The sequence below is a fragment of the Ahaetulla prasina genome, chromosome 1, assembly GCF_028640845.1.
Source record: "Ahaetulla prasina isolate Xishuangbanna chromosome 1, ASM2864084v1, whole genome shotgun sequence".
Lineage (NCBI taxonomy): Eukaryota > Metazoa > Chordata > Lepidosauria > Squamata > Colubridae > Ahaetulla > Ahaetulla prasina.
In genome coordinates, this window is record NC_080539.1 from 295731935 (window position 1) to 295743368 (window position 11434).

General features: G+C 40.2%; 1 protein-coding gene across 1 annotated transcript; it reads right to left on the reverse strand.

Annotated features, from left to right (window-relative positions):
• Positions 1-4117, reverse strand: CHRM4 (cholinergic receptor muscarinic 4). Its single transcript, XM_058165310.1, has 2 exons — positions 4019-4117; positions 1-1454 (listed from the first exon to the last, which is right to left on the reverse strand). Exon 2 carries the CDS (start codon positions 1411-1413, stop codon positions 1-3), a length of 1413 nt encoding a protein of 470 aa, XP_058021293.1. The 5' UTR covers positions 1414-1454; positions 4019-4117.
• Between the last annotated feature and the right edge of the window lie 7317 nt (positions 4118-11434).

Below are 11434 nucleotides of genomic sequence, written 5' to 3' on the forward strand. Positions count from 1 at the left end.
TTATCTCGCGGTACCAATGTTCCTGTACTGACACATAAGAAGATGCTTAAAGGTTTTCTTGAAGGTAGCATTGCAAAGGGCATAACAAGCTGGGTTGATGGTGCTGTTGACATAGCACAACCAGTACCCAATGGACCAGACTGTTTCAGGAACACAATAATCACAGAAAGTATTAATGAGGACCATCACGTTGTAAGGTGTCCATGTCAAAATGAAAGCCAACAAGATGGCAAAAATGGTTCTGGTCACTTTCTTCTCTCGAGCTGCCATTTGTCGCTTCTTCCTAACCTGACTCCTGGCAATGCTGGCAAATTTCCTGGCAACGTTAGCTGGACGGCTGTTTGATAAGGTAATTGGGGTGGAACGGGCTTCTTTCTCTGCGACAATCTCAATGGCAGTGACACATTCAGTCCCAGTTTGTTTAGTGACTATCTTAATTTTGGACCACTTAGAGGCAGGGTTGATCCGAGGATGGGCAGGGCTCTCGCCTGTATCAACTGGTACAATCTCCAGCCCCTGTTTCTCTTTATTCGTCTGGGTGATGCTTACCGTGCTGGATTCATTAGAGGTTTCTTTCTCCTCTTGGTGGCCAGTAGTTTCAGATGGTTGCAAGGGCTGCTGTTCTACTTTCCCATTTTTTGCTTCCTCCTTCACCTCCACCACTTTCTTGGGAGAATTGTTGTTATTCTGCTTGACCAGAGGACTTTTCAGAAAGCTGAGTGGTTTAGTCCGCTTCTCTTTCTTGCTCTCTGGTTTGTGCCTTCTCACACGGCTCCGGCTGGCCAATGAGATGTGGATGTATAGCACAGTCATGATAACCACTGGGAGGTAGAAAGCAGCAATGGCTGTGCCGAAGGTTACAGCCGGATTGGAAAGGAACTGAATGTAACACTGTCCTTCTGGTACTGTCCTCTCTCCGACAATGAACTGCCAAAACAATATGGCAGGTGCCCAGAGGATAAAGGATAATATCCAAGCAACTGCAATCATCAGTCCTGCCATTTTGGTTGTCCGCCTAGCTGGGTAGGTCAGTGGTTTGGTAACACAGAAATAGCGGTCAAAACTGATGATGAGTAAGTTCATGACAGAGGCATTACTCACTACATAGTCCAGCGCCAGCCAGAGGTCACATACTACAGCCCCAAGCGGCCAATAGCCCTTGACTATATACACGGTGTAGAGATTCATTGAGAAGATGCCAATTATCAAGTCAGCACAGGCCAAGCTAAAGAGGAAATAGTTGTTGACAGTCTGAAGTTGGCGGTTCACTTTGATGGACAGCATGACCAAGATATTTCCAACCACAGTGACAAGACTAAGTGACCCAGTTACGGTAACTATGAAAATCATTTCCACAATTTTATACTTAGCGGTGTTTTCCTTGGTGAAGTTGCCATTGGTGAAGTTGGCCATCCTTAACAGTTCAGGCTGAGAAGACAAATTATATGTGAAGTCTGCAGAAAAGGAGGGAAGGAAGGAAAAAGACATTGGAGATATATTATACATCTGCAATACTCAAACAATAGAGCAAGCATTGACAACTCAGTTGGGACTGGGAAGACTAGTATTCAAATCTCCACTAAACTGTGATGCTCACGGGGTACCAAGTTTAGTTCCTTTATGTCAGCTATTTCAAAATTTAGTTAGCTAGATGGGATGAAGTTTAGCCCATATGTTTTTTTACCTTTTGAGATCTACAGGCTCTAAAATTTTCAAATAACACTGCAAACATCATTCTGTCACTTCTTTGGCTTCTAGGCACTCAACTTTTTATTCAGAATTAATATGAGTTATTTTAACCATACAGCGTTTGGTCAGACAATTAGAACTTATCTCAATAGAGTTTGCCAGCCAAGAAGGGTTTGAAACATACCAATGAGTACATCAAGCTAACTATCTGCAAATACAATGAGGACTGAAAAATATTCCCACAGACCCACCTTTACCACCATAAATAAAAAAGCTCTAATTTAAGCTCTATACAAGTCCAGTTAGAATCATTTCTCATGTACCTATTCACTCATTTCATCTCCCAAAGCACCTCAAAGAATCAAAGAACAATCTAAGATTGACAAGCAGTGAAAAGCTGCTCAATCTGTCCAGTACCCTAATCATTCTCACATTCCAGACAAGCCATTTAAAAGACCTACTCTCCTGATCTTTTTTTTTTTTATTTGCATTTATATCCCGCCCTTCTCCGAAGACTCAGGGCGGCTTACACTATGTTAGCAATAGTCTTCATCCATTTGTATATTATATACAAAGTCAACTTAATTGCCCCCAACAATCTGGGTCCTCATTTTACCTACCTTATAAAGGATGGAAGGCTGAGTCAACCTTGGGCCTGGTGGGACTTGAACCTGCAGTAATTGCAAGCAGCTGTGTTAATAACAGACTGTCTTAGCAGTCTGAGCCACCAGAGGCCCTCTGGTGGATCTCTAAGAAATTACCCAAATGCTGTCTGGAATTTCTCCAGGTCCATCAAAATCTGGGGCAGGCCCAATATTGTAATTGGCAGTTCCTATCTGCAAGGATGAGTCTCTCCAGTTAACCTTACAGACAGGATGAAGTGTCCATAACAAGTGAGTAAGGAAAAGGTCTCCCAATACTAGATCTTACCTCAACTGCTCTAAAATAAAAGCCAGGTAGATGGTCAGCTACATGGGTTGTACCAGTGACAACCTAAGCAAAACCATGGTTGTTATTATTATGGACATGAATTCTGAAGCCATCTCAGATGTCAGAGAAGGGAGACTAAAACTGCCCAAAACTAACACCCTGGATAAATCTACTGCAATGTGATCAAACCACTCATATCTGGCCAGTGGTGGGATTCAGCCAGTTCGCATCACTTCTGGAGAGCCGGTTGTTAACTTTCTGAGCAGTTTGGAGAACTGGTTGTTGGAAGAAATAATTAGGGCAGAGAACCGGTTGTTAAATTATTTGAATCCCACCACTGTATCTGGCCTCCTGAAGAAAAATGATCTTGCAAAGACCAGAGTCTCATGATAAACAATTTTCAGGCTATCTCCCTTATTCTGAAATCAGGACTGATAATTATATGAAATCTGACTGGATAGATGTCCATAATGGAGACTCCTCACATCTTATTCAGCCAGGTCTCAATAGTGCACACAAGATCTGATCTCTTATCCACAATTAAATTGTATATAAGATTAAATTTATTACAGATATACTTAGCATTCAGAACCATTAAGCAGAAACAAGGATACCCAAGTGATCTGAATCCCTTGTTCATGAGCTGAGACAGGGGCCTGAAATTAGATTGGTACCAGATACTCAATTTCTTTTTCTTCCATCTCACATTGTATGTCCCTCTTCCTGCCATAACTATTTTCCTCCCTATTATCTTCACTCCCCTGAACTGCCTAGCTCCCCCTTCCACTCCACTCCACTAGTGTCAGGTAACACTAGTAAGACCTGGCTTGCAATTACAATACACATCCATCTGGCAGACCTCCTCAATTTCCCTCAGTTATTTCAACTTTCTCACTACAACATGAATAGAAACAATTCCTTCTCCCCATTACCTTCATTTACTTCCCTTCCCAATTCTCTACCTGATTTACCCAAGTGAATCACAAGGGACAGGAAAAACCCTTCTCTCACTGCAGGGAGGGGGACCTTCTCACATCTGAAGTACCAACTGTAAAGAATAAGGCGAGTGTGTGTGTGTGCATGCATGCTTCTGCCACACACGACTTCTGGTTTTTATCTCAGGTAGTACCCAGTGGCGGGTTTCAAATTTTTTTACTACCGGTTCTGTGGGCATGGCTTGGTGGGCATGACAGGGGAAGGATACTGTAAATCTCCATTCCCTCCCCAATCCAGGGGAAGGATACTGCAAAATCCCCATTTCCTCCCAATCAGCTGGGACTCGGGAGGCAGAGAATAGATGGGGGCGGGGCCAGTCAGAATTTTTACTACCGGTTCTCTGAACTACTCAAAATTTCTGCTACCGGTTCTCCAGAACTGGTCAGAACCTGCTTAAACCCACCTCTGGTAGTACCAAAGCGTCCTGGAATTGGGTAGTGTTACTATTAGCCTTGGACAGATCACTTCCTGTTAGCTTTGGAGTTCTCTGTTGCTAACTTCTGCTAAAAGGAGAAAAGACATAACATAACATAACATAACATAACATCAGAGTTATAAGGGACCTTGGAGGCCTTCTAGTCCAACCCCCTGCCCAGGCAGGAAACCCTACACCATCTCAGTCAGATGGTTATCCAACATTTTCTTAAAAATTTCCAGTGTTGGAGCATTCACAACTTCTGAAGGCAAGTCGTTCCACTTATTAATTGTTCTAACTGTCAGGAAATTTCTCCTTAGTTCTAAGTTGCTTCTTTCTTTGATCAGTTTCCACCCATTGCTTCTTGTTCTACCCTCAGGTGCTTTGGAGAACAGCCCGACTCCCTCTTCTTTGTGGCAGCCCCTGAGATATTGGAACACAGCTATCATGTCTCCCCTAGTCCTTCTTTTTGTTAAACTAGATATACCCAGTTCCTGCAACCGTTCTTCATATGTTTTATCCTCCAGTGCCCTAATCATCTTTGTTGCTCTTCTCTGCACTCTTTCTAGAGTCTCAACATCTTTTTTACATCGTGGCGACCAAAACTGGATGCAATATTCCAAGTGTGGCCTTACCAAGGCATTATAAAGTGGTACTAACACTTCACGTGATCTTGATTCTATCCCTCTGTTTATGCAGCCCAGAACTGTGTTGGCTTTTTTAACAGTTGCTGCACACTGCTGGCTCATATCTAAATGGTTATCCACTAGGACTCCAAGATCCCTCTCACAGGTACTACTATTGAGCAAGGTACCACATATACGGTACTGGTGCATTTTGTTTTTTTGGCCTAAATGTAGAACCTTACTTTTTTCACTGTTGAATTTCATTTTGTTAGATAGCGCCCAATGTTCAAGTCTGTCAAGATCTTTCTGTAACTTGAGCCTATCTTCTGGAGTGTTGGCTATTCCTGCCAGCTTGGTGTCATCACCAGACCTGCTTGATCAGTCCAGCCCAGGTGCCTTATAGACCAAGCAGGGTTTCAGAGAAAGCTTAGGGTTTCCTTGAAGTTCTGGTGTATAATTCAGCTGAGACGCTCCTGAGTAATAGTGAAGACTTTGGACTGAGTTGCACCTGTGTTGACTCTTATTATTCGTGGATCATGGAAAACCCTCAGATTTATGAAAAAGTTCTGGAGAAGAAATGCCAGCAAAAACATGGCAGCTTAACCAAAAAAAAAAAAAAAGCAATTAGTCCTGATGGATTATGTGCCTACTTCCTAAAGAAGCTCTCAACCACCATTGCAGAACCACTTAGCATAATCTACGAAATATCTTTCAGAACCAGCTCCTTACCTAACTTATGGTCACTAGCCATGGTCATCCCTATCTTCAAAAAGGGTGACCCCAGCCTAGTTGATAATTATAGACCAATCTCATTATGTTGTGTCACCTGCAAAGTCATGGCATCAATCATCAACCAATCCATTACTCCCTACTTAAATACTAACAAGCAATTTGGCTTTAGAAAAAAATTGTCCTGCAATCTGCAACTATTACACTGCAAAAACATATGGACTTCAAAACTTGACCAGGGTAAATCAATAGATGCAATTTATATAAACTTCTGTAAAGCCTTCAATTCAGTGGTATATGACAAGACACTTCTAAAACTAAAATCTTATGGCATTTCTGGATTCCTGCATAAGTGGGTAGCTGTGTTCCTATCAAACAGGCAGCAAGTAGTCAAAATAGGGAACGCCTTATCAAGCCCTGCATCTGTTAACAGCGGTGTCTCCAAAGGCAGTGTTTTAGGACCCACACTCTTTATACTTTATATAAATGACCTTTGCAATATTATAAGCAACTGCGTTCTCTTTGCGGATGATGTAAAACTATTCAACACCACTGACAATACTGCTACTCTACAGAAAGACCTTGCCTATGTGTCAGAATAGTCAAACAATTGGCAACTCCAAATCTCAACCAACAAATGCTGTCGTACACATTGGCAAAAAAAATTCAGAACACAAAATACAAGCCGGACGGATACGACCTAATAGACGACCCTCACTCTGTCAAAGACCTTGGAGTACTCATCTCAAACGATTTAAGTGCCAGAGCTCACTGTAACAGCATTGCTACAAAAGCATTAAGAGTTGTTAACCTAATCTTGCGTAGCTTCTTTTCCGGTAATATTGCACTGCAAACTAGGGCATACAAAACTTTTGCCAGACCAATTCTTGAATACAACTCATCTGTCTGGATTCGGCACTTGTTCGATTAATACGATCGAACAAGTCCAGAGATATTTCACAAGAAGAGTCCTCCACTCCTCTGCTCGCAACAAAATACCTTATGCCACCAGACTTGAAATTATGGGCTTGGACAACTTAGAACTTTGCTGTCTTCGGTCTGACCTAAGCATAGTATATAAAATCATCTGCTACAATGTCCTACCAGCCAATGAATACTTCAGCTTCAACCAAAACAGTACAAGAGCACACAATAGATACAAACTCATGGTAAACCGATCCAAACTAGACTGCAGAAAATATAACTTTAGTAACAGAGTTGCCAACGCCTGGAATACACTACCTGACTCTGTGGTTTCTTCCCCAAATCCCCAAAACTGACTGTCTACTGTAGACCTCATCACATTCCTAAGAGGCCTGTAAGGGGCATGCATAAGCGCACCAGCGTACCTACCATCCCTGTCCTAATGTTTTCTTTTATTCATATCCTTTTCATGCATTTATAATTATGCTTACATTTATATCAGTCATAAAATACATGCTTGATGAAAAAATAAATAAAAATAAATAAAATACACACAACCAAGCACAGTTAAGAAGAGTCTTTTTAAGGATTTCCTTGTGGCAAATGTGAGTACTTCACTACTCTCAAAGAGTCCACAGATCTCTTTGTTGTCGTTAGTTGCAACAGATCTCTAGCCATGGGTATTATTTAAGATGATCAAGTCATTCCTTGGTAGGAAGTGGAGAGGTCCTTGGACTGTAATGGATACCTATTTTCAAATTCATGCTCCTCCTGGTTAATCAAAGCTTCTGAGGAGATGTGACATTCAGATATGATGGCTGGGTACATACTGGTGCATTTCCATCCCTTTATAGTTTTGAAAACATTTTGATTTGTTGTCTTATTTAGCAACAGCTACATGTTGTGTGAGGCTGCTAAGCAAACTGGCAAAACAAAAATCCTTATAATTCCTTCCTGGATTATAATGCAGCCAGGAAGGAGATATTTTAAATCGGGGCATTTTCCCAGGCCATGTTATTTTTAACTAATATTTGTAAAATCTTGCTCTGCTGTTCCTAGTTGCCACCAAATCCTATCAGCCTCCTCCACAGAAAGTACTTAGAACAATGGCCTCTTAAAGTAGCTCCTCATTTTCTTTCAACTTCAGAAAAAGTAAGAGAGATTCTTTTCAGCTAATTAGGCTTTGGGCTCATACATTCTTTTCAGCTAATTAGGCTTTGGGAAAATTTCTTGTGGAAGCCTGCCCTCTGCTGGTTCATTCTGGTACTATAGTTAGATAATACGGATCTCTACCAAGATTTTATTTTCTTCAGTTGAGCTTTATTTGTTTTTTTAAGTCTAAAGAAAGAAAAAGGTGATCAAACCAGTCAGTTCTAGAGGAGATCAACCCTGACTGCTCTTTAAAAGGCTAGATCCTGAAGATGAAACTCGAATACTTTTGGCCACCTAATGAGAAGGAAGGACTCACTGGAGAAGAGCCTAATGCTGGGAAAGATTGAGGGAAAAAGAAGGAGACGACAGAGAACGAGGTGGCTGGATGGAGTCACTGAAGCAGTAGACGTGAGCTTAAATGGACTCCAGTAGATGGTAGAGGACAGGAAGGTCCATGGGGTCACAATGGGTTGGACACGACTTCGCAATTAACAACAACAATATATTCCCCAAGTTATTCACTATTTGTCAATGATCTATTGCTCAGTTTAAGATGAGCTTGAGCTTTCTCTTGGGCCATTTTAACTGTTAAACAGTTTTTTTGCAGACAACTGAAAATGTACAAATGTATTAAACTATGGAACAAGATGGAGATGTAGAACAGATAGATACAAAGTTACTGCAGATTTGAATATTTCCATCAGTGTAATTTGCTTTACAGCGTAAGGCTCTCTTTAAACCATGGATGGCTTATCTGCTTGTGAGTGTGTGTGCATATACAGACACCAACACCTATAATTGGTCTGAGGCAACTGCCTGGTTCCATGCCTAAAAATAGCTGCTATTTCTAGGTCATCTTAGCAGACTGAGACCCCCAATTATCTTATCTACCCCCAGCCAAGTTCTGCAGTTTTTAACAGGATGATAAATTCCTTGCCTGCTAAAGAATCAATGCTTCATTTTCATAATAGCCAGGATATTTCCAGAGGAGATTTTATGGCGCAATCATCTTGCCTCATGCCCATAACTTCAAGAGAAGCTCGGATAATAATGTTTATAATCCTATTGTTTTTCCCCACTTGCTTCCATTGTGTTTCCTTCCAAAGAAGATGTACTAAAGATATATATATATATATTATATATAAAGATATATATATATATATAAAGATATTATATAAAGATATATATATATATATATTATATATAGTTCTACAGAGGAATTATTGAGTCTGTCATTTGCACCTCTATAACTGTCTGGTTCGGTTCTGCAACCCAACAAGAAAAACACAGACTTCAGAGGATAATTAGAACTGCAGAAAAAATAATTGCTACCAACCTGCCTTCCATTGAGGACCTGTATACTGCACGAATCAAGAAGAGAGCCGTGAAAATATTTGCAGATCCCTCGCATCCTGGACATAAACTGTTTCAACTCCTACCCTCAAAACGACGCTATAGAGCACTGCACACCAGAACAACTAGACACAAGAACAGTTTTTTCCCGAAGGCCATCACTCTGCTAAACAAATAATTCCCTCAACACTGTCAGACTATTTACTGAATCTGCACTACTATTAATCGTTTCATAGTTCCCATCACCAATCTCTTTCCACTTATGACTGTATGACTATAACTTGTTGCTGGCAATCCTTATGATTTATATTGATATATTGATCATCAATTGTGTTGTAAATGTTGTACCTTGATGAACGTATCTTTTCTTTTATGTACACTGAGAGCATATGCACCAAGACAAATTCCTTGTGTGTCCAATCACACTTGGCCAATAAAATTCTATTCTATTCTATTCTATTCTATTCTATTCTATTCTATTCTATTCTATTCTATTCTATTCTATTCTATTAAAAAGTATATTAAATTGCTAGTGCTAGGTCTGTCAGAAAGCACATAATTTTCATCATCCTAACATTCTTGAAATGTCCTCTGAGCTTCAGGGGTGGAGAGGGGACATAGAGTCCAGCAGATTGCTCAGCCCCTTTAAAAAAAATAGCTTTGAAGGCCAATGAAGAGACAATCAGATGTTACATTCCTTTCTCCAAATTAATATCTCTCCCTGCTGCTTTGCAAAAAGGAATCCAACGCATCCAATAATTCCAAGGACCATGGGTTTAGTCCTATGCGACAATAAAAGGAGAGAACAGTGTACGGAACTTGGACAAAAAAGCAAAATGTAAGTATGACTTACTTGGTTCATTACTTAGCTTTAGATTTAAATTGACTTCACATGGAAGCAATTTCTTTTCTTCAAAGGGCATGGGATAAATGAAAGTATTAGGATAAAATAAATCAAGAAAAATTAGACACAAAATTTTTTATTCAGTCGATTAAAATAGAAACTTTCTCTTTTTCCTTGTTTTTATCATATAAAAATAACATAACATAACAACAGAGTTGGAAGGGACCTTGGAGGCCTTCTAGTCCAACCCCCTGCCCAGGCAGGAAACCCTACACCATCTCAGTCAGATGGTTATCCAACATTTTCTTAAAAATTTCCAGTGTTGGAGCATTCACAACTTCTGCAGGCAAGTCGTTCCACTTATTAATTGTTCTAACTGTCAGGAAATTTCTCCTTAGTTCTAAGTTGCTTCTTTCTTTGATCAGTTTCCACCCATTGCTTCTTGTTCTACCCTCAGGTGCTTTGGAGAACAGCCCGACTCCCTCTTCTTTGTGGCAACCCCTGAGATATTGGAACACAGCTATCATGTCTCCCCTAGTCCTTCTTTTTATTAAACTAGACATACCCAGTTCCTGCAACCGTTCTTCATATGTTTTAGCCTCCAGTCCTCTAATCATCTTTGTTGCTCTTCTCTGCACTCTTTCTAGAGTCTCAACATCTTTTTTACATCGTGGCGACCAAAACTGGATGCAATATTCCAAGTGTGGCCTTACCAAGGCATTATAAAGTGGCACTAACACTTCACGTGATCTTGATTTTATCCCTCTGTTTATGCAGCCCAGAACTGTGTTGGCTTTTTTAGCAGCTGCTGCACACTGCTGGCTCATATAAAATGCTGCTGGCTCATATAAAATGCTCTAGTGTACATTGGATTCCTGTTATGATGCCATTCAATGACATAACTTTGTATAATAATATGTCAAGAGAAAAAAAAGTTTCAAAATACAAAATACAAAATAATCTTTTTCCCATGATGTTCCATAATCATTCCAAGTTTCTATGAATTAGAGCAGGGGTCTCCAAGCTGTGGTTCATGGATGGGACAGGGCCACGGCTTGCCAGCAACTGGGCCATGCAAACGAGAGAAGCCCCATCCGCAGGATGCAGGCAGCACACAAAACCACACCCCCTCCAATCCGCAAAAAAACCTTTCTCCACCGAAATGGTCCCTGGTCCATAAGATTGGGGGCTGCTTAAGTAGAGCATTTCAGAGGAACTTTTGTCCCTCATAAATAAAAGGCTCATGAAGAAGAAGGCATTTACTCAACATTTCTTATAATTGAATGAATAACATTTTGATTCAGAAGTTCTGTTTGTAATGAAGTATCTACGATTTGTATCATCACCTCCATCAAAAAATAAACATTAATCAACTCTTGAGCGAAGAGTTGAAAGTAAGTTGGTCCTTTTGATTTAGTACCTTTCACATCTTTTGAGTAGATTTCAAATCTTGATGACTTCATCAACATATCCATGCATTTTTCTTGGCATCGTCATGTTTGCTGTTAATGCTCCCTATTGCAAGCTATACTGAAGTAAAAACAAAGAATTAAATGTGTAGCCCCTACCCCAAACACCAAATAGTATGCTTGTTGCAACTGAGAGAAAATCACAGATAAGGGCACTAAGGCTTCAGACCTGAATAGATTTGTGAAAGAGGAAATCCTACTGAATCCAATATAACTTCTATAAAGTAAATATTACTAGATTTGTACTGTACAAATAAGAATTCTAATGAGCAAGTTAAGCAAGTAATTTCCATTCTCTCCACTCCTA

Excerpts from the sequence above, each read along its gene's own strand:
- CHRM4 (XM_058165310.1), bottom strand. The coding sequence starts at position 1,413 with ATGGCCAACTTCACCAATGGCAACTTCACCAAGGAAAACACCGCTAAG.